This window comes from Haemorhous mexicanus, chromosome 19 (assembly GCF_027477595.1).
Source record: "Haemorhous mexicanus isolate bHaeMex1 chromosome 19, bHaeMex1.pri, whole genome shotgun sequence".
Taxonomy (NCBI): Eukaryota; Metazoa; Chordata; class Aves; order Passeriformes; family Fringillidae; genus Haemorhous; species Haemorhous mexicanus.
Genome location: NC_082359.1, coordinates 8,618,717 through 8,641,739, shown reverse-complemented (window position 1 = coordinate 8,641,739; position 23,023 = coordinate 8,618,717). Strand labels below are relative to the sequence as shown.

Genomic DNA, 23,023 nt, shown 5'->3' with positions numbered 1-23,023 from the left:
ATGGTTCTGTGTTTAAGAACAAAATGGTAAAAACACAGGCCTAAAGAACAACCAAAAGTATCTCTGAAAGCTTTGGTGTTCCCAGCCATTCTAAAGTGAGTTGGTAGAAAATGTGTGATTGATCCAGAAAACCTCATCAGAGGGATGCAATACTTTGAGTGAATTTTTCTTATCTGTGGAGCATCAGACACACTGGAAATATGTTCTGTATAACAAAAGATGCAGTGTTCTGACAGGGACATAAAAGGCTGTTCCTTTTCAGCAATCTGAGCAGCTGCTTCTGGCAAACCATCAGCCCTGGTTTATCAGCAAAATGTTGTTCGTAGCCTTGTACAGCTCAGTTCAAAGGATGGAGCAGAATGATGAAGTAGCTGTGCTGAAGGCAGTGTTTGTTTTCTCCTTGAATTAGCAGTCCCTTGGAGAGATGCAGCAGCAGCTGCAGGAGAAGGCACTGGCATCTCCTACCCAGGACTCTCCCGGGTTCCTGCACGGATCCAAGGACTCTGCAGGAAGCAGCAGCAAGAATTCCTCCTGTGACACAGATGACTTTGTCATGGTGCCAGCACAGTTCTCAAGTAAGGTGGTTTCTGAAAATGCAGATGTTCTGAGCAGAGGGGGATGTGGATGTTAAGGATAGATATTGAAAAGTGGAAAGAGTGGTTAAACTTGTCTGTTTGGACTAGTAGGAGTGGTTTTGTTTTCAAGCTGGCAGAGACATCTGGCTCACTGGCTGGTTTCATGGGATGCTTTGTAATTACCTTTAAAGACAGGATTTGAGAGTAAAGATTACTTGAGGACCTCAGTAAGAGATTGAACCTGGAAATCCAACTGGAAAAGAAGATAAATAGGCTCACAGGGAAAAGTCTCTCTCACAGAAGCTTTTACCTTGTTATCCTGTCTTCAGTTTCACTCAGCATCACAGTCCAAGACAGGATTTCAGCCAGCAAGCTGGATTTTACAAAAATACCCAAGAAAATCTAAAATATGTTGTTTTTTCTTCAAGTGCTCTAAATTTCATTTTATGACCTTGATGTGTTTATACTTTGATAGGACTTGCTTGAAAATCCAGATGTACATAGAACCAGGCCACAGTTCAGCCACATGCCTAAATATGTCCATGCACAAATCCTTACTTAACCAGCAGAAGGACATTGTTCAACCTTGCCCATGTGTGTGATGCTTTGCTGAGCTGGAACTTGGTGATAAATGCTGTGATTCCTCCTTTCACAGTTGCACCACTTGTATTAAAACAGGAATTTGGAGGGGTAGAGTAATCTCTGGAAGATCTCTGCAATACTTAGGTTAAGGAGGAGCTTGTGTTTTCCCTGGGATCAGTGGTGGGACCAGTACACACTTGCCTGGTGCTGGTCATGTTCCCAGTGTTCAGATGTTTGTTGTGTATCCAGCTGCCAGCTCATTTGGCTGCCCTGGATTTTTGCCAGGGAGGACAGGGATGTTCCAGAGCTCTGAGGATATTGTACCACTTCTACACAGCAGCCATGGCTTGCACCAAGTGGACGTGGACCTGTTGCCTCAAATGATTGTCAGGATTGTCAAACCCCCTTCCAAGAGGACTTGCTTTCAGCCTAAATTTTCCAAAACTTCAGGGTGTAAGGATTAGCAGCATCCACCATGAACTTCAGCTTCAGCCCACGTGTGGTTTACAAAACACTGACTTCAGGACCCACTCAGCAGGGCTTGGAGGAGCAGGAAATTCTACACAAAATCTCAATTGCTATGAATGTATAAAGGTTTTTAAGAAAATTATCTTTAATTAATCTCTTTCTGCACTTCCTTGTTCCTCAGGTGATTTAGCTGCTGAGGCTGCAGGAGGGAAACCAATCCAGGACAGCCTGATGTACAGTGGGTAAGGTTACCAAGGCACCTGAAATTGTCCAGCCACTGGAGCCTGCTGGGTGTTTGGGACTGGGGGGTTCTGGTGGATGGGAGGGAAGATGTTCCTGAGTGAGCCTTTTTTTCAGGGATGTCTGTCACCTGCCTGGTTCTGACCATTTTCAGTTTCATGTGGTGGGAGCAGGCTGACAGTGGCCAGAGCTCCCACTGAAGAGGTGCTGGGCAGACACAGCTCTGTTGCTGGGCTTTGTAGGAGGGAAACAGGGCTGGTTCCCAGGCTCTGCCAGCTGAGTTCTTTCTGTTTTCCTCAGGAGTTCCCTGGTGACTTCAGCAGGCTTGGAAAGCCAGGGGAGGACACCATCTCCATCACCCCCATACAGCAGTTCTCCAAGCCCATCTGGGTAAGAAAAACTGTTTGGTGGTGTTTGTGCAACACTGAGTAATCCAACTCCCATTGACTTCTAGGGGGGATTTTACTGCTGTTGGTGTGCTGGGCAAGATCCACATCTCTCCTCTTAATTAATGGGTTACAAGAAACACCCAGGAGAAACTCCCCAGCCTTGGGCACTGATCAGTCCCAACTGCTGAGCCTGTCTCTCCCTCTTCTGGCTCTTAGGAGGGGCTAGGAGAGAACACAGGAGAGCTGGAATTAACTCTGTTCCCTGAGGGGCAGGAATTGCTCTCAGCAGAAGGTAAATGTGCTCTGCTGGCACGTTCCCCCAGTGCCCAGCCCTCAGAGATGAGGAGAATTCCAGCTAAAGACCCTTGTTTCTAATTCTAATTTACTGGATAAGTGTTGCTCATCTCCCCTTGCTGTTGAAGGACAGATGAAGGCCTGCTTAGTTGTTTGTGGTTTGTTGAAAAGCTCCTTGTGCTGTGTCTCTAGAAAGTAATGCTGATACTGGACCTTGTTTACTAATGGGGGATGCAGGAGTAGGAGGAGCATGTGCAAACAGGCATGGGCATGGGTTTCATTCCAACTAAACCAGTTGCTCTAAACTCAGTTTTGGCCTTTAGAAGTGTTGTAGGTGACAGCTGCCCACACATAACAGTACCAGCTGCCCAGTGGGGTCAGACACTGTTGTGTTCTGAAGGTGTTAATGGTCTTTGGAAGGTGATCCCCTTGACTCTGGGCCCTGAAGCATTAGGGTATGTGCTTAGCTTGCAGGGAGCTGCTCGTGTTGCTTCCCATCTTGTTCTTGCCTGCTGGGGAAGCAGGACAGCTTTCATCTTCTGTTCTGTCAATATGGCACCTGTCGGGGGAGGATGGTTTAAGGGGATTTCACACTGGGAGATGGATGACCCTAAAATCTTTTTTAAGAAGAAAATATAGTCCCAGGCTGTGTGTTGAACACATTTGTCATGAACAGAGCCCAGAAAATGACAAAACATAGCCTCAAAGCATACAAACTTAACAGAGAATAATATAGCTCAGAGCCTGGCTGACGTGATCAGATTAATTGGCAAGTGTGTACCACAGTGTGGAGTTTAATTGCATGAGGCTTCTTATGCCATGGCCTGCTAAGCTTTTTAACAGCTTATTCCTTAACTGATTCCTTTGCATTCTGGAGATCAGTCTCTGTTAAAGGATTTGGCCTTGTTCAGGGCAGCAGTGAGGAGAAATTCATGGAAGTTGACCACAAATGCTGCCCTCTTCTCAGTGTTCACCAAACTGGCCTCATTATTTTCTAGTGGATCCCAGGGTGCCAGTCAGTGCCAGAGGCTTTGATCTAAACATGTTTCCACTCTCACTGTCTTTCCTACTCCTTCCCAGCAGCTTCTGTGGAGCAGATGCCAAACCCTCTAGTGCTACTTCCCACTTTTCAGTCTGCCTTGAAGTAACACTGAAAAGCTCCTTTCTGTGCTCTTTGGGATGGGGAGTGAAACATCAGTAATGAAAGATTGGAGCAGTCACCCTGAGTCCAGAGGACAAAGCTCTTTGCTCCATCCCCTGGAAGTGCTCAGAGCTGGTGCCACCCAGGTGTGCCCTCACTGGGTTTCAGTGCCCTTCCCTGTAGATGGCACGAGACCTGTTGGTTCAGCACTTGGCTCCACTGGTGCAGAGGACTCCTGGTTTTCCCTCTGCCTGCTCACTTGGAAGCAGCATTCTCCCTTCCCTGTGTACCTCCAGGCTAGCAAGCAGTGCTGGCTGCAGTCCATCTGGGACAGAAAGCCAGGGCTGTTTCAGAGTGGCCAGCAGTGGGTTTTCCACAGGATGTCATGGTACACTGACATGTTAAATGTGGTATTCTCCTTGCTCTTAATTAAGAGATGAGGATCTGAGCAGAATTAAAACATGCCAATAATTGATCCCTTTTCTAAAATTCATTTTTTTAAAACACTTCCCTGAAGATGCTTAGTAAGTCTAATGAAAGGTAATTTCTTGGATGTACCCCTCAGCACTAGATTTAATTTTAAGTTTTCAAAGATCTTTCAATTACTGCCAAGTAGTTAAACTCCCTGTCCCAGCTTTATCTCTTGGACTTTGCAGGTTTATGGTCGATTGCATTCTTTAGGACTTGAGGCCATTTAGCAGGTTTGGTGTGTGTCGCCTCATTTGGATAATTTCCTTTGCAACTTGCACCATGTGAAGGAAATAAGGACTTGCAATAACTCTTGGGGAGAGGGAGAATCCTTTTACCCAAGAATTTATTTTCTGATAAAGAATTTTGATCAGATAGAAAAGATAGCATTTGAAATGTATGTTCAAAGTGAGCACAAGGTTTCATATGAACCTTCAGATTTCTTGCTAAGGCTTTGTTTTGTTTGTGTCTGTCACAATACCATGTTTTATACTCATGGAAGGCAGACACATCAAAGCCTCACCTTTTTGCTGAGCTGCTGGAAACCTTGAATGCCTTTATTTTGTGTGTCAGTGAAGAATCAAGGCATCCGTGCTGCCTTTTGGAGACAAAGAGGAAATTAAGAGTCTGTTTTCTTGGTGGAAGAAATAAGTGCACACAAGGAAGAATATATGGAACTTTAAAAAGTTGAGAGAGCAATCATTTGATCATTCAGCCTTGATGAAAGATCTCTTCCAGTTATTTGGCTCTCCTGTGATGGAGAAGTGTCTTCACATGCATTGTGTGGAGATCTGCAGACACTTTACTGCAGATCACCTTTGTTCAGTGCTGTCACCATCAACCACAGAATGCTATGACCTTTCTCAAAACAGAAATTCTGCTAATGGGATGATTTGCACTACCAAATAAGTCACAAACCCTTCTTTCATCCCCTGAATACATTTAGTTCTTGCTGAAATAAGTATATCCTTTCATGTCATGTAAAATATTTCCATTCCAAGTGCTAGACCCCAAGGAGTGATGCTTCCATCTTGTCAGGGGCAGACCCAGGTGTGTGTTCCTTGCTTGACAATGAGGGAGACTGCAGGAGCCTTCATTGCCAATAAGATCTTCCTGTAATTGTTCAGCATCTCTGCAATTGGTGTTGGCAGTTGTAAATAGCTTTGCCATGGCAATTAATCCTAGAATTCTGTGGCCTTTGGGAAAAGACTTTAGGCAGCTACTTAGTTAAATGTGGTATTTGCATCAACACAACAGTATGGGTTTTGTACAGCTTGGTTCATGTGTAGCCTGGTGGACAGGCCAGGAATAACCTGGGGGAACAGTTATCAGACATGAGCCAGTCGACCTGCTTGGATGGAAGGAGCCTGAAATTGCAGAATGGACTTGTCCCATTTTGTGTGTGGGGTATTCTGTCTTGTCCTTGATGGGTGTAGAAATACCAGCTCCTGTCCCTCAGATTTATTTTCTCCTGAGTTGCCTTCTCCACTGTGCAGTGAACTTGCCAGTGCTCTGATCTACACCCTGCATTCCCTTCGTGGTGTGAGGCTTCCACGGGGATGCCGTGGCTGCAGCAGTGCCTGTGCATGAGTCAGCCACGAGCAGCTCTTGTCAGCAAAGGCTGTGCTGGTGTCCTTTGTGAGCCAGGGATGTTTAGCCCCTGCTCAGCTCTGTCTGCTTGGCTGTGGATCTGAGCTGTTGGAAACTGGGCCAGCCATGGCCTGAAATAGCAGGGCTCTGGTTTTCCTGGAGGGAGTGGTGTGCTTGGGTGAGGTTTGAACATCAGGCTGTGGGTGGGAATGGTGCTGGAGGAAAGGTACCTGTTTTCAGGAGATGTGTGGTGCCACTTCCCTTTGATATGACTTTGAACCACCTCCTGCTGCAAACCCACAGCCCCAGAGCAGCCCAGGGGACGCTCCCTGCGTGCAGTTACTTCCTGAAGATAAAATCTCCAATTAGCTGGTGGAAGGCCCAGCCCTTAGAGGAGGTTGTCTCTGTGTGTCTCCTTCCCACAGGCGGCCAGGGCAGTTTTCCAGCAGCAAGTACGGCCACTCCGTGCCCATCCCAGTGCCCACACAGATCCACAACTACCGGCGGATCGAGCAGAACCTGCAGTCTCCCAATCCTTACTCCTCTCCCCGGTAAGTGCTGGGGCTGGGACCAGGGGCTCTGGAAACAAACTGCTTTACTGTGCTTGCTGTACCTCTGTAAGTTTCCCTGTGTGTTGGGCTCTCCTCCTCACAGAATCACAGAATAATGAGGTTGGAAGAGACCTCTAAGAGCATCCAGTCCAACCTGTGCCCCAACACCTCAACCAGACTGTAGCACCAAGTGCCATGTCTGGTCTTTTTTTAAACACATCCAGAGATGGTGATTCCACCACCTCCCTGGGAAGAGCACTCCAGTACTTTATTATTCTTTTGGTGAAAAATTTCTTCCTAATATCCAACCTGTACCTTCCCTGATGTAGCTTGAGACTGTGTCCTCTGGTTCTGTCAGTGCTGCCTGGTGTGAGCGACTGACCCCACCTGTCTGCAACCTCCTTTCAGGGAGTTGTAGAGAGCAATAAGGTCACATCTAAGCCTCCTCTTCTCCAGGCTAAACAGCCCCAGCTCCTTCAAACGTTCCTCACTGTAGGGGTGTGTTTTGGGGTGGTTTTGGGATGTTTTTGGGGTGGTTTTGTGGTGGTGTTGAGATTTATTTGTTAGCACTGTCAATTTTGCCTGTGTGCTTTTATGTGAGAAAGCTCCTGTCAGCTCAGAGTGAGGGCTGAGCCATTTTGAGTCTGACAGCTTTTCCCATGCCAGCTATGGATTGGGCATCCAAGTGTCCAGGCAGAGAGAACCATCCATCTGGCAGATGCCTTTATAAAAGGAAAATTTGAGATAAACAACTAAAATGGATGGGGCTACAGAACCTACCTGACTTTACCTTAATTGGTTCCTGTAGCCAGTCATGCCGTAGATGATGTGTTGTGCACGAGTTGCATTTTAATGTGGTTATGCAGCCAGGACTGAGTAAATCATGAGCAATTTAAGCCTGTGAGGCAGAGCATGTTTTCTCAAGGCTGTCAGGAAGACCCTGATGCCAAGTCTGCAGCAGACAGCTGACCGGAGTGCAGAGGTCATGCCTGGTACATCCAAGACATGTAGAACTTCTGTCTCTCCTCACATGTGATTGCTGGCTGGCAGCAGCAGCCCAGGTCATGGACTGATGGGAAGGAGACCAACACAGGATCTTAAGGAGCTTGTGCAACAGGGGCACTCAAATAGAAGTGTCTAGGAGGTGTCACGTCCTTTCTAGGATGAGTTGTGTTGGTGTCTGGATTAGTTCAAGTTTAGATTTCAAAAGTAGGGTAATACCTACATCAGCCTAAGTTTGGGCTTCAGCCAGCCTAATTCAGGATGAGGCTTATGTGAAGTGGACCCAGAAGCAGAGACACGACATGCTGACACTGATCAAGGATAGGGATTGGCAGAAGGCTTGGTCTGTGCCATTGTAACTTTAATACTGCTTTATGTTAACTTTTTTAAGTGTGGCAGGTTTTGTGATAAACTCTGTCCTGTTTCCTATGTCCCTTATGTTTTTGACAGCAAAACTTGTGGATGCTGTTGGTTTTGGACCTCACAAGAGTCCTGGTTATCCCTGTGAGGTATCAAGAGAGAGTTCTGGAGAAGGTGCTGTGCCAACCCCAGAGCTGCTGATGGGCTGCTGAGCCCACAGCTACAGCCAGGGAGCAAACTGCCATGTTTTGCTCCTTTTAGTCACCTCTGTGTAATGCTGAGAGTGGCATGTCCCTGCACAGGAACTCGAGGAATGGGCCCAATCAGGGTGACTCACAGGCTGCTTTTAGCCTCTTCTCAGCATCTCTGGCGTCATGGTTTTTCTGCCCCAGGAAGCCATACTTATCTCTGGCCATCACTTCCTCTAATCAGCAGGTTCAGGAGACACCCTTCAGGAATGGCAGGAGAAAACTCCACCAGGCATTTCGTGTGTGATTCCACTTTTCCATCAGGTGTATCAAGCAGGCCATTGGTGCTGAGTGCTGAGTCATGTTTGCTGAGTCATTTGATTGCAAACCTTGACGTGCACTCTGGTGGCTAAGAAATGTCCCCCTGTCACCTGGCTGGCTGCTGTGTGCCTGTGTGACTGCTGTGGCTGTGGGCAGATGTGTGGCTTGCTGAGGTGCTATTTAGGTGTGTGTGCCTTTGGCCACATCACCTGTCCTGCTCCTCTGCTGGCTTACCTGGGTCTCAGAGGGTGGCATTTGACATTCCACATCTTTCAGCAGCAGAAGTCACCTGGTGGTTTTCTTCTGCAAGCTCCTGATAGATAAAATTCAGCCTTCTGCATGACTTATGGTCTGGAGAATTAAAAACATGGCAAGGCCATACTTTCTGACACTGAATATCCAGGTATCTTCTCACTTTTCTCTTTGGAAATTCATTTTGCTTCAGGGCCAGGCAGTTGATGAACATTAGCCTCTGAATCTGGAGCAACCTGAAGAGAAGTGATTTTTAGGTTAAAATTTTCAAGTATTTCCTTTTTTCCAAGCATGTGATTATAGCATGGATTTACTTGGATGCAGAATGTGGTAACACATTGAATAGGGGCAGGGGGGCTGGCAGATCAACTACTCAACTACCTCAACTACTGAAATAGATTTATTTTTCAAAATGTATTTATTTTCTGAAATGTGGCATGAAGTGAAATATACACCTAGAAGTGTTGCTGGGTAGATTTACTGACAGTTCATCAGGATGATTCTGCCAGTCCTGGCACTGCTGAAACCCACATCCTTTGTTCCTTCTGTTCAGATACATGAGGACAGTTAAATGCAGCATCCCTGGCAGAGGAGGCAGGATACCTTAGTGACAGCATCTTTCACTGGCCCAGGCAAGGAGGGGTTTTTTTCAGCAGTCTTTGATTCCTGTCCAGAAAACCACCTACTGGTTGAGACTAATGTTCTTGTAACAAGAGAAAAAATCTTTTAAAATTGAGAATAGAATGAAGGGCTTGATGAAAAGACTGTTCTCATATAGAGGAGTGTAATGGGAATCTTGGTGAAGGAGCCTGCAGAGGCAGAATGGCATTGCAATTTAGGTTGTGTGTTCTTAATGATGGTGAAAAGATTAACATATTGAGAAATAATTAATTGATATGCAGTAATCCTGTCTCTCTCCAGACTGATAGTGTGGATGTACTCACTTTCCCACTAGTTTCCTCTTCTGTTTCATTTTAGCATTGTCTAATACTCAAGCTTCCTGCATGTGTGGGCTTTACAAATTAATTTTAACTCCCTAAGTTGAGCCTTTACCAGGAGCTGAAGGTGTTTAGACAGGCAATTCTGACTGTCCAGCCCAAAACCCCAAATTCCTCTGGGTAGCTGTGAAGTGTTTCAGATCTGACAGCCACACACTGTTGTGTTTTGCTCTATAGCTCCTGACTGGAGTCCAAGCTCTGCTGCAGAGCAGTGCCTTGGCACACTTTACCTCAGCACTGAGCACAGAGCTTTCTGCCTAAAGGCTGCTCTGACTGAAGGGCAAGTGGCTCAGCACAGAAGGCACACTTGAATAAAGCCCTCTCAGGGCATTCTGGAGACACTGCCTACAGTCAACATCTTGGACATGGCAAGACAGGAAGCTGTCTTGTTCAGGATTGATGTAGATACCTGCAAGCATCTGAAATGTCTCTGCAAAATGACTGTCCTGTTTACAGCTAAGCCAACCTCGATTGTTCTTTTCATTTATTTGAATTGCAACTCTCTTGAACAAGGATTATCATCTTAATCTGTTTTGGTGTAGCCCTAGAACAGTGGGATTTTGATTCCAGGATAAGCAGTCATGAAGCTCTGCTTTTGTGGGAGTAACTCTGTGTGCTGTGTGATGCTGCTCTCCTTCCTCTTCTGCCTGGCCTCTGCAGTGACCTGTGTGCTGCTCTTGTTTCCTCTAAGGTCTGGTACAGTGCGGAGGTCCAGCAGTACAAGTCCTCTTGGTTTTCCCAAAACTGGTGCTTCCCCTCCTTACCCTGGAGAGCATGGATCCATGCCCAGCACTAAAAAGCTCTCCTTTGGTGGTGCCAAGCCGTTTATGCCATCACCACAAGGTAAGATGGCAGCTGGCATGTTGCTGTCCTAATGAAATCATTTGCCTCTTTCCTGTAAAGAGGGGGGTTTTGATCACCTGTAGCTGCCAGGCAGTAGAATTCAGATTGTTGTGTTCCCCTGTGGTTCTTCTCCACAGATGATTTGACAAGTGTTTTGACCTCAGTAAAATGGAGAGAAAAATACCTGTTAGCCCCAGGAGAGGCAAGCTTTGCTTTGGTGCTTGCATCAAACATTTTGCTGCCCTCAGAAGAGGGCATCTGTAAGTGCAAAGTATCTTCTTGCTGGCTCAGGTTGGGGTGAGAACAAATGTAAGCCAATTATTGTCAAAGCAAACTTCTGACCAGCATTGAAAGGGCTTGAACTTCCAGACTGAAAAGTTTTGGCTGAATATCTGTTAGCCTGATCTAGATGCTAACAAGCAATTCGAGTGGAAAGGGACAAGAGAAACCCCAATGTGCAAGGGATGCAATTTTTTGTTTTCTGTAAAGGAACAGGCTGATATAATGAGCTGTTCTCTATCCCTGCTGTCTTTGATCCTGTATTTATTAGTCTCTGCTTATGGGGAGATACAGAATATTCATATTCTGTTCCTCTGAACTAATAGCACTGCAAAGTCAGACTAAAACTTGCTAAACTAATACTTGGCAGAGGGTTTTTTGCCTCCTTTTACAGGAGTTGATGATCTTTTCACTCACAGCTAGGGCTGAGAAGATGGAAGAGATAACTGGCATCTTTCTATAAACAGGTGGTGCATAGTGCTGCTCTTGCCTATAAAAACTTAATACTGAATTAACTTCTTTTTTATTTAATTCTCTCACAGTTGGAACCATCCCAGAGCAGCCCAGCCAGACTGCTATCCCATCTTCTCTTGGAGCAGAAGTGAGAAGCCGTGTTCCTGCTGCTGGTGCGTCAGTCCTTGCCTTCCTTCATGATTGCTGTGGATAAAGCCAGAGCTGTAGTCTCAGGGCATTCTAGATTGGGTTGGTTGCTTCAGCAGCTTCTCTGGATGTTTGGCCAGCCAGGATCTCTGTGTGCTGGTGGGAGTTGGGGTTGTTCCATTCACATCCTGTCAGCCAGTATCCTTCAGTGCTGACAGATCCAGGGTTGCAGAAGCTCAAATTTGGGACTTGGAAGCCAGTGGATTGAGTGAAGGAAAAATATCTCAAAACCTCTAACACCTACTCTGCCAAGAGGCCTGCTTGGTGTGTAGTTTCCTTGCTGCTGAGCTCTGACAGTCAGAGTTTGTGTCTCTGAATTGGCATCAATGAAAGAAAGAAGCTGCACTTTTATTTCCCTGTTGTTCATATCTCATCCTCCCACAGACTCAAAAATGACCAGGCCTGGCAGTGCTGTGGCTCTGCTCAGTACCATGCTTAGCTCTAGAAGGTTTTGATCTGCAGCTGTTTGAGCTGGATCAGGCTGTGTCTCTGTGTTAGGACCAGGCAGTGATGTGGTTTGTCACTCTGTGCCCTCCAGGTTCCTTGGCACCCGAACAGTCTCCTCGAGGGATGGGCTCCCGGCTCCACAGTGCTCCCAACCTGTCAGATTTGCATTCCTGCAGGCAGAAGATAACCAAGCAGCACTCTGATCCTCTTGTTGCTCACTTTGGTCACACCCCAGTCAGCCAGCCTCTGCAGATCCATGGCTTGCAGCACTGCCGGCAGCTCCGATCCTCACCAAAGCTCTCCGAGTTCATGCAGAGAAGCCCTTTGCCAACAATAATGGGCTCCCCTACAAAGGTGTGCCCAGGAGTCTGCTTTTGGGCCTCTCACAGCTTGATCTTCTGGGTGATTTGGGGATGAGCTGCTGCAGGATCAGGATAACTCTGACCTGGATTTATCAGCACTCGCTCCTATCCTGTGAGGGCTGTGCAGTGATCTGTGTGAAATGGGGTGGTGTCCTACTTCCCGTGGGCAGCTCTGCCCTGGCAGCAGCACTCAGCAGCTCAGCAGAGCCTGGGCTTGGGAGCAGGCAGGGGAAGGAGCTGCCCCAGCGGCCAGAGTGACTGGCTGGTGGGGACACAGTGACCCAGCTGTGACACAAGCATGTGTCCAGCAGGAATCCCCAGCAGTGACAGCCCTGTGCCTTGTGGGGAGCAGGCACTGTGACAGCATTTCCTCTGCTTGCAAAATTCTCTGCAGTTTGTTGTCCTTTTGTTTTAGCCTTTCTGGGATTAGGGACAAGTAACTGTTCAGGGTGGGATTTCTATCCTTATTTCAGACAGATTTTTGATAAACAAATGGGGACCAAGAGGAACCTTCCTCCTTCATTTTCTATACAGATTTCTGTTTTTTCTATTCTTCTTAGGCTGTGTCCCCATTTGAGTTTCCCAAAACCCCAAGCTCCCAGAATCTCCTCACCCTGTTGGCCCATCAGGGGGTCATGATGACTCCAACCCGGAACAAGACCTTGCCAGATCTGAAGGAGATGGGTCATTTCCACTGCCAGCAAACTGGGCTGGGATTGAGGCCTGTGGAAGAGATCAAGGGCAGGTGAGCTGCAGTCTGCTTCATACAGTGGTGCTGTACTCCTCAATACAGGACAGATGGGGCAAATTTCAAACCTCAGCTGATCCTGTATTTGTAGTGAGGCATCTGTAAACATTGTGTAGTTATCTGCTAGCCCCTTTTTATTGCAGTCAGGTATGGTGCAGACTTTAGGTCTTCCTCTATAAAGGGACAGGCCATGGCCTGTATTTTTTAAGATGAAAGATTGTCTGCAGCTTCACACCATAGTGTAGTGTGCAGAGTTTCATCAAGTGAGGATGCAGGACTTTGTTACCAGAAAGCAATTGCTCTCTGTGGGGCCTGTCATGGAGGAGAAGCTGTTCTGGGTGTTCCTCTTCCATCAAACAGTGGCACAGATCTTCAGAAGAAAGATCTGTTGGAAAGCCATGTGCTGGCTGTCATGAGCACTGCAGGATAGAAAGTCACTCTGGTGCTGCAGTGAAGTTTTTCTTGCATGCCTCTCTGCACACTGCAACTTTTCCCCAGTGTTCTGGAGGAATCCTCTGATACTAATTTTCATTCTTTTCCACAAAAACAAATTGTGTTGTACTAATATAGTAAGGACTTGCATTACTGCATTTAGTCATGATAGTTTGTGCTTTCTACAAGTAGCAGGAGTTGCTTCAGATGCTCTCTTGAAAGAGTGTTTTTTCAGCTCCAGACTGTTTACTGTGGACCAGGAATAGCACAAAGCAGTGAAGTTAGCTGACACCTTGCACCTGATGACTTTCAGCATCGTGTTGTATGTACTCTTTTTAGATCTCTGAGCACGGGCAGGCTCACTGACCTGCTCCTCAAGGCAGCCTTTGGGGCACAGATCTCAGAAGCTGGCAGCAGCGACAGCCTGAACAATGAGAAGCCAATGGAGATTGCAGGTAGGTGGGGAGGCCAGGCAGATCTGGCAGGATGTCCTGGGCTGGGGTTTGCCTGCACCCCTCCTGCTTTGGGAGGCTGCTCTGCACCCCTCCTGCTTTGGGAGGCTGCTCTGCACCCCTCTTGCTTTGGGAGGCTGCTCTGCACCCCTCCTGCTTTGGGAGGCTGCTTTGCCGGTGGCTCTTGGCACGGGAAGCGCCGTGTGTGAGGAGTGCAGTGGTGTTTGCCTTCCCCTGCTCTGTGGGCTGTGTGTGCTGTGTCCCTGCTGGATAGTGGTGTGATTTTTGTAGGCAGGACTTCCTCTTCTGGCCCCTTCTGAGTGTGATAACCTGTGGAAGTGGTGGCTTGGTGCCAGGCGGCTCCAGTGTGAATGGCTCTGCAGGGGTGGGTGTTCTGGGCGTGCAGGCAGGCAGCGAGGAGGAAGAGCAGCTGCAGCAGTGGCTGGTGCTGCCCAGGCTCTGTCCTGGGGCCCGTGGTGCTGGGGGTGCCTCACTGGCCCGTGCTGGTACCCAGTGTGTGCCAGGAGAGTCTGCAGGAACACACCCGCTGGGCGGGGCACCCGTGCTCTGAGTAACCTTCCTGTAATGCCGGTCTGCACCTTTCAACTGTCTCCCCAGCTCCCTCAGGTGCTTACGGAGGGACCCTGCACTCTGGTGCCCGGGCTGGGGGCTCTGCCAGCCCATCCCCAGTGATTTTTACTGTCGGATCCCCTCCCAGTGGAACAACCCCCCCACAGACCACGAGGACCAGGATGTTTTCAGGTAAAGGGCCCATACCTACCTGCCTGTTCCAGTGGGAATGCCTGGGGGCAGAGAGATGTGCTGTGCTCCTTGCTGCAGGGCACTGGAGATGGCAGAAGGCTGCTCAGAGCAATCTGTAAGAGCTCAGCTGGTCCCAGCACCTTTGAGGTTCTAGTGCTGGCTCCTGCCAACCCCAGTTGTTGCTGCTAACTGTTTGCACTGGCATTAGTGCCAGAGAGTGGTTTTCCAGTAATGTAAGAGACAGGCAAACTTTTACTTTATTGCTCTCTGCTTCAGGAATAGTGCTGCAGCTGTTCACAGAACCACTGTTGCTGAGAGGTCAACAAATGTAAAGATTGTGTTGTGTTCTGATTGTTCTCCCTGTGGGTTTTGGATGAGCTATAAAAGATGAGTGTGCCCAACAATTTCAGTGCACAAGGAGTGTTGGGAAAGGGCCAGGAGGGCTCTGTGTGCAAAATCATTAGAGGTGTTACTTATGCTCTGAGCTGCTTAGGTGGGAGATGGGGAGGTGCACTCCTGCTTGGCAGATACTCCTTGGAAGGCACCAGTGCTCTGGCCTTGTGTGCCAGCAGCTGAGGCTGTGGTGATTGGCCCTATTGGGATAGAGTGTCTGGGAGCTGGAGTCTTTGTTCAGTTTAAGAAAACGTTTGGACACATTTTGATTTGCATATTTGGCTTGTTTGGTTTTTTGTCTTGGCTGTTCCTCATCTGAATGTACTTGACTCTGTTGTCCTCAATTACTGCAGGGAAAGTTTGGACGTGACCATGAATAAGCTCCTTGACTGGGATGGGGGGTACATGTGGGCTTGGTTCCTGTGTATAACTTGCATTTCCATCCTAACTAAAACCACTCATGTCTTTGAATGCCTGGCAGATTGGAACCACAATTCTTTCTTTGTCTCATTTATTTGGAGAGTGAGCTTTAAGACTCTTAAAAACTGTGTGAGGGGCCTGTAGCACAGTGGGGTTACTGTCCTGGCTACAGCCTCCAGCTGCTATTGCAATGTGATGGATAGAGGATTCAGACTTCCTGCGTTGCTTTTCAGGGACTATAGCAATCTGGAAGCAGATCCAAGCACCAGATTTTAGCAGGTTGATACTCAGGTGCTCAAGGGTCTGCCCAACAGTCAGGATGTCAGATGGGAGGTCTGGAATAGGAGGCAGTTGAAAGTGAGCCTGCAGCACACACAATGTTAGGTCAGGGTGACCAAAGCAGTGCTGCAGGACAAGCTTTGTTTATTAGGCCTGTGCAGGAACTCCTCACATTATAGTTAATGCACAAAGTTAATGGTGGAAAGGGGAGACTTGCAAGCTGAAACTTTTCATCCCAAGTGCTTGCACAAGCCATGAGTAAGGACAGTAGTAAAGGCAGAGCCTTTCTGTGAATCATCCTAACAATTTCTGCAAACAGCCTCTTGGAATTACAGGGCACCCAGAATGTAATGTTGTAGGTCCTCTCCTCTCCTGTCTCTGAGGGAACTGGAAATACTCTGCCTGTCTTTGATGATCCTCTTGGCTTTGAAGCATTGCTGCCATCGTGGAGAGAGCTTTTGGGAGAAGAGTCTGTGCCTCTCTGCAGATCAGTTGTGCATTATTATATTGTTGAACCTTTTGAAGGCAGGGTAGGGCAGTAAATTCAGCCTGTGATTAGAAGAGAAAAATCTTCCTCCAAAGGAGCAGTAAGAATGGAGAATACCACCTGGGAAGAATTAGCAGGATGCTGGAGCTGGTATTGGCATCCCCCATCAGGCAGAATGTTTCCCTCTGTGGCAGTGTGCCAGGGGTGGAAAAGCCTCTGGAAGTGGTGAATGTATTGTGAAACAAAATCTCCTTTGTGCTCCTAGGGTGGATTCAGTGGTCAAGAAGGGGAAAAGCTGATGGTGAAGGAATTATCTGATGGACACCACACCTACAGGGTCTCCAGAACCCTGGGGTTAGGGTCTTGACTCAGCTGGTCACTCATTCTCTGCCCAGCCTCTTATTTATAAAGAGGGGAAAGCAAAATGCAGGGCATTTAATGGAAAGCTCTCCTGGCTTGCACACAGGATGTTCTAGAACCATCACTTATCAGAGTGCTCATTCAGTTACAGTAATAGCAAGAAGGCAGGGAGCCATGGTTCAAGTTGTGCTGCTCCATGGTGGGGAAGTTGGCTATGACAGTGTATGATAAAGATCAGCCCAAGATATTGTGGCAGGATGCAAAAAGGGTTTAGTGAAAAAAAGGGTAAAGAATTTCTTCTGAATTGTCTCTGTGATCGTCATTCTTAAATCTTCCTGAGCTTGTCAGCTGGTCTGAGTCACTGAAGAGCTTCTGGTGGGAGTGGTTGTTCTGCATCCAGAGTCCTTGCATCTTCCTCCCAAGTACCTCTTGCTGGCTCCTGTCAGACCCAGGATCCTGAATCTTACAGAATTCTCTCTTCTGCATGAGGATTGTCTACCTGACCTGCTGTTAATACCTCCAGTTAACTCCTTTGTCTGTTTTTCTTCACAGTGGGGTCTTCCAGCTCTCTCAGTTCTGGAGGCTCCTTCAGTGGGAGGCACTTGGCAGTGGGAGCTGCTGGGGAGGCCCTGGAGGGCCCCTCGAGTCTCCGGTACACTTTTGCTGATCCCATCACTGCCAATCTGGAAGGTGCTGTTACATTTGAGGCACCAGAGCTGCCTGAAGAGACCCTCATGGAGGTGGGTATGGTATATCCTAGGGGCAAAGGACAGGGGAATAAAAGTAAAGCAAATCCATACTTTGCTTCCAGAGGTGGAGCAAACAATACAGCAAGTTCCAAGAGAGCAAGGCCAGTGAAGTGTTCAGAAAGCCCAGGGCATATTTAGCACCAAGCCCTTTAGTCCATGTAACAGCCCATGACTGGAGTTAAAATTCCCCATTCCCAAAGGTGAAATTGCAGCTTGGAAGATCAGTTATCCAATTTTGTATTAAGGGCCTCTGAAGCCAACCTGCCTGCTCTGGGGCTCTCCTTTTTTAGAAGGCTCAGCATTAGTACTAGCTGACTGAGAACATGAGTAGCTCAGTGTGTCAGGTGCCTGCCTGGTGCACCTGGGGAGTCAGCAGTGATATGGTCTCTGCTCAAAGGATCTGCAAACAAAGCAAACCTGACACTTCTGTTCCTGCTGGGGCGGGGGGAACGCCGTGTTCTGCACCAGAAGAGCTGAACCAGATTGTGGAGCTGAAAGGCTGCCAGGCTCCCCTTCTCTGCAGGCTGAAGCAGAGCAAATGCTGTTATAGCTGAGATATATTTGAAATGTAGGTCAGGCTGCCCATTTGCAGTGGAGGTGGGAGGCAGATTCAGTCACGCTTTTGGCTCTGCTTGTGATACCTCCTTGGGCTGTCTGGGACTGGAGAAGACTCTTTGTGTCTGACACTTGCTGGTGTTGCTGAAAACCCCAAGATACCAAGACAGATATGCACACATTGTTTTAAGGATGTGGGTTTGCTCTTCTACTTCCGATTTTGTTGAGCTCATTTTTTCTGTCAGTTCTGTATTGGATTGCATTTGTTGGCTTCATTACCTGTGAAGCCACAGGGCAAAGGCTTCCAGCAATGGTGTGATCACAATAGCAGTCAGTTAACTGAGCATCCTACCTGGGTGAGGTGACAGAAGTTTGGGGCCTTGCCAGCTGCCACCACTTCAGATGCTGGTCTGAAGAGAAGTGTCCTAAGGAAGTATCAGTTGATCTTGGAATAGCACTCAGCTTCTCTGGCTGTAATGAGTCATTTGGCTTCAGTTGTCATTTCTGCTGAGCACAGTAATCTGTTTGCATGTCACAAAACCTTTACAGCAGATTTCAAGACCCTTTTGTGCTCTGTGGAGTTGGCCAGAATGCAAACCTGGCAGGTTTTCTGGTTTCTGCTCATCTTTCAGGGCACTGAAGTCTCACTGTTTAGGTGCCCTTATTTGTCTTGAGCAGCACTGTTGCATTTGGATGGGTGGTTCTTCTGTCTTTTGTGAAAGTTTTTCTTTAGGTGCAGACAAGACATACTGGAGGCTGGGGTTTAGTTTCTTTTGCAGGGCTCTAAAAACACAATACAGAGATGGCTACAGAAGACTTGTGATGGCAAATGAGGCCATAAATGCTAGCACAGTTAACAGAAGCTGACTGTAGGCAGAGGAAGGACTGCCTGTGGGTTAGAGATAAGAGGCTGAGACCTGCAAGATCTCAGCAGTTTCCTGCTCTGCCACAAACTTCTTGTATGACTTGTTAATTACTTTATCTCCAAGTTCCTCCTCTGCTTTTAAAGAAAATTGAGGAAGATGGAGATAACACTTCCTCGCCATACTGGACTGTCCAGGTAGCAAGGTGGTGGGAGGGAGAGATTCATGTTCCAGATAGTCAGAGCTGCCTGAGCAGCCAAGTGCCTGATCCAATGAAGAAAAGAAAGCAGCTCTCACATCTTGAACATGGGGGTTTCCTGGTAAATTCATGTAGGAAACATCCTTACCCCCTTTGAGAGAACTGAGCCAGTGACTCTTTGAAGACCAGGTTACCCACTTCTCAACAGAGAGTACAAACAATGAAGTTGGCATCTGACCCAGGCAGCAATTCACTTTGCAGACCCACAGGCATTCAGTTTTTCCACAAATACTAACTTCCCAGAACTGGTTGCAGTGACTTAAGCAATGCAGCTTCCCAAAAATGGGATAATCCCCTTTGATCTGTGCTAGCAGAGGAAAAACTACTCTGAAATGACCACAGCACTTGGTGTGAGCACTTCCCTCACCAGCTGGGCAGGAGTTGCAGATAAAAGGTTGTCCTTGCTGTCCCCTCAAAGAACCTCACCCAAGGCTCACTGCACTGAGCTGGGAGGGGATGAAGGCTGGGATGCAGGGTGGGAGACACTCCACTGGCAGTTTTTTGTGGTGTAGGAGGTTTTCACTCTCATGAAATCCACACTGGCATTGCTGTAGTGGGAACAAGAGCTGGGCTTATGGTGCAGATGGTCTCTCCCCCTTCCTGGCTGACTTCTGAAAGAATCCCACAGAGCTGGGATGCTCCTTGGGAAGGGAGCTTGTTATTTTAGAGTAAGCCTCACCAGCTTCTCCCGGAAGCTGTCTAGAAATTTCTAGCCTGGGACTGTTGTTTGCTGCTGTTACTGTGCAGGAGGAACCAGTGCAGGCTCCAGGCTGACTTTGGCCCAAAGCAGAGGTGCAAGAGGGTCTGGGGCTGAGGTGGTGTTTCTGTAGCTGGAGTGGGTTGCTGGCACAGCTCAGGTGAGCAGCTTTCCCTGTAACCCCCCTTGGCATCCCTCCAACAGCAGGAGCACACGGACATCCTGCGCAGCCTGCGCTTCACGCTGGCCTTCGTGCACTACGTGATGGAGATCGCTGCTCTCAAGGGCAGCTCCAGTGACATGGGCAGCTCGGTGACATCTGAGTACCAGCTCCAGGAGAGCGTGGTGGCCGACCAGATCAGCCTCCTGAGCCGGGAGTGGAGGTAAGGCCTGGCAGAGCTGCTCCTCTCCCAGGGCTTGTCGCTGCCTCCCACCCCACACGTCCTTATGTACCCACAGTCCTTGGGGACACGGAGCTGCTGTCACACTGCTCTGTCTGCTTTCTTTGCAGCTATGCAGAGCAGCTCGTGCTGTACCTGAAAGTGGCAGAACTTCTGTCCTCGGGGCTGCAGATGGCCATAGAGCAGATCAAAGCTGGCAAGCTGTGCCTCTCCTCCACCGTCAAGCAAGGTAAGGGGCTGCTGCACTCATGGGGCAAGAGGCTCACCTGGAATGGAGCTATTAAAAGTGTCACAGAGGGTATGGAGGGGGTGGAGTGAGTGTGAACCCCACCGGGGTGGTGAGGGCTCATTTGTGATTGTCCTCTCGTGCAGCTGGATCTTTATTCACACTGAGCACGTTCCTCTCTTCACACTGAGCTTATGGCTCAGAGCTATTGTCATGCTCCTGTGAGACTCTTCAGCACTAATTGTGGGGGGGGATGTATCTTATCTGATTCCTTGTATGTCTCTGTCTTAGGTGCTAATGTGTACTTGATGTAATCCCAGCTTAATTACACAGTGCATGTCCTAGGAAGTGCTTATTCAGCAAATAGGGGCTGGTCCTGGCAGTGATGATTTTTCAAGTGAAACAAAAACACAGGAAGTGGAGTACTGGTAATGCCAGTGTCACTTCTTTGCTGGTGTTACAGCTTTACATTTGCATCTGACTGGCTGTGGTGAGAGCTGGCTGTGAGTCAATGATTAGAAAAAATAATTTTTAAACTCCCATTGTAATATTACTGAGGGAGCTTTTGGAGGTACTTGAAATACTTGACCCACCAGCCACCTACCCCAAGAGCTTTGTCTTTGCAAAGTGCTGCCTTGGGATGGGCTGTAAAAAAATGGAAGTTAAATACGAATTGCACACATATGTTGTAGCAGGCAGTGTGGAGCAAAATACACCAGATTTAGCTACACATCTTCCACAAGTTCAGGCTAACAGGAAAGTTGTCATAACCCAAATAAATCACTTCTTTTCAGAGCAGATTGCAGCTTCTAGATTTGTAGTGTTGTTTCTCCTTCAGTGTGTGGGAATTGGGCAAGGCTGGCTTGTCATTTTTTCATGCAGCATGAGGATTTTCAAATGTGTGTGTAGGAGTTAGTACTCATCAGATGTTGGTGAGAGTTTGTGTTCAGTACTCTGTGTGGATCATGCCATGTAGCTAGGGAGACTCAGCCTGGGGTATCCCTTGCAGTTGTGGATTGTTATTTAATCACTCAGAGTCATATTTGATTCCTGATTCCCTATTCCTTCCCGCACAAGCTGCCCTGCTTCAGGAGAGGAGGTGGCCTTTCACAGCCATCTGTGTCCTTTCTTAGTGGGACAGCAGAGTCTCAGGAGAGGTTCCCTTGCTCAGTCAGTGCTGCTGATCCACACTCCAGGGGCTCCCACGTGTGAGCCATGCAGCCCTCACAGCACATTGTCACCCATCGAGCAGCAGGGGCTCTGTAACTGCTGCTGGTGTGTGAGACATCCTGCACAGAGCAAACTGCTCCTGCCTTGTGACTGCTGGGGAAACAAAAACAGACCCAGCCTCAGGTGAAGCAGACTTGGGTAGGAGTTGCCATGTGCAGGCCTATAACTGGTGAAGGTGACAGAGGAAAGGGAAAAACCCTTTTGGTGCAGGGCTTTCCTGCCAGTGTCTTGGCTTTAACAGAACCCCATGGTCTCCAGGTTGATCCTTTGGGATCCTGCACGTAGGAATTGGGAGGCACAGGGAGAATTGTGAGTAAAACCAATTTCTTTCTAAAGTATTTCTTTCTTTTACTGTAGTTGTGAAGAAGCTAAATGAGCTTTACAAATCCAGTGTATCCTCCTGCCACTGCCTCAACATGAGACTGCAGAGGTTCTTCTTGGACAAACAGAAGCTCATGGATCGGATCAACAGCATCACTGCAGAGAAGCTCATCTTCAGCTATGCTGTGCAAATGGTAAAAACCCACAGTGCCTGGGACTGGGGTCAGCACAGAGCAGTGTTGGGCATTAATGGTTCTGCTGGTGGCCTTAGCAGCTGGTTCCCCTCATGATGCTCCCCTCTGGAGGCTGGGCAAGGGGGTGATCATGCAGCTGAGGGACTATGCTGGGAAAGCTGGGTCTGCTCTGGGAATAAGCTCTTGGCACTGGGTTGTTGCCCACAGGTGCAGTCTGCAGCCCTGGATGAGATGTTCCACCACAGAGAGGACTGTGCACAGAGGTACCATAAGGCTCTGCTGCTAATGGAGGGGCTCCTGAACATCATCACTGAACAGGGAGACATAGAAAACATCAGTAAATGTGAGTATTAGGTGACTTTTTGTTATTTCCCCAACTAGAACATGTGGGCTTTTTAGGTGGATCAGAAATTTTAGCTCATTTTTTTTCCTTTGGCTACATCTTGGTGGACATAGAGAGAGAGATCTCTTGGCTTGTTACAGCTCCTCACAGCCTGGCCTCCTGCTTTTCCAACAGAAAAACTGATAGAAATGCAGGTCCCTATTCTGAGCCATATTTTGAGAGCTTCCCATGCAGAGCAGTAGCCAGCACTTTGTTGGAACTTTGGATGTGTGAGAGAACTTGCTGAAGGAAGTGGTTTGGCAGCAGCAGGGGCCTGGGGTTGGTTTCCAGCCAGAACCACCCCTCTGCACAGAGCACTTGGGAGCATGAACCTGCAGTGGCTGCAGGGCAGAGATGGCTGCTCAGCACAGCAAGGGCTCCTTCCAGCACATCTCTGAGCCAGGACTGCTCACCTGCCTGGCTCCCCAGCCTGGAGACACAAACTCTTCTCATCAGCAGGTGCTTGCTGTAGCAGTGAAGGCTGAGCTCTGACCTGCCTGCTGTCCTTGGCCCTCCTCTCCCAGGCAGTCTGCTGCTCCAAGCTGTCCCCTCTCCAGTGTTCTCCCTGTCCCCTGAGGGCTGTTACTCCATCTGGAGGGGAAAGGACTGACTCACTGCTCTGAGCACACTTTCCCTGCCCTTAAGCCTGGGGTTTAATCACCTCTGTCACCTCTCACTGCAGGTGGTGGGAAGAGGGGATGGGAAGTAACCATCATCTGTAGGAGCTTGGCTTGGCCTGGGCTCTGCTCCACCACAGCCATCCCAGCCCACCTGCAGCAGTCCCAGCAGTGTCCCTGTGGCCA

The 23,023-nt window shown here is 48.3% G+C and overlaps 1 protein-coding gene across 5 annotated transcripts in view; it reads left to right on the top strand.

Annotated features, from left to right (window-relative positions):
• Positions 1 to 23,023, top strand: part of ULK1 (unc-51 like autophagy activating kinase 1) — a 77,724-nt gene that overhangs the window by 50,556 nt on the left and 4,145 nt on the right. For 3 of the 5 annotated variants that reach the window (XM_059863806.1, XM_059863809.1, XM_059863810.1), the window contains exons 14-28: positions 410 to 575; positions 1,807 to 1,867; positions 2,166 to 2,255; positions 6,173 to 6,298; positions 10,111 to 10,262; positions 11,084 to 11,167; positions 11,740 to 12,002; positions 12,571 to 12,755; positions 13,530 to 13,645; positions 14,261 to 14,404; positions 16,896 to 17,083; positions 19,671 to 19,849; positions 19,978 to 20,096; positions 21,681 to 21,838; positions 22,046 to 22,181. In XM_059863806.1, coding sequence (XP_059719789.1) covers positions 410 to 575; positions 1,807 to 1,867; positions 2,166 to 2,255; positions 6,173 to 6,298; positions 10,111 to 10,262; positions 11,084 to 11,167; positions 11,740 to 12,002; positions 12,571 to 12,755; positions 13,530 to 13,645; positions 14,261 to 14,404; positions 16,896 to 17,083; positions 19,671 to 19,849; positions 19,978 to 20,096; positions 21,681 to 21,838; positions 22,046 to 22,181 — 2,167 coding nt within the window. The remainder of the gene's footprint in view (positions 1 to 409; positions 576 to 1,806; positions 1,868 to 2,165; positions 2,256 to 6,172; positions 6,299 to 10,110; positions 10,263 to 11,083; positions 11,168 to 11,739; positions 12,003 to 12,570; positions 12,756 to 13,529; positions 13,646 to 14,260; positions 14,405 to 16,895; positions 17,084 to 19,670; positions 19,850 to 19,977; positions 20,097 to 21,680; positions 21,839 to 22,045; positions 22,182 to 23,023) is intronic. The other 2 variants (XM_059863807.1, XM_059863808.1) reach the window with 2 other exon arrangements.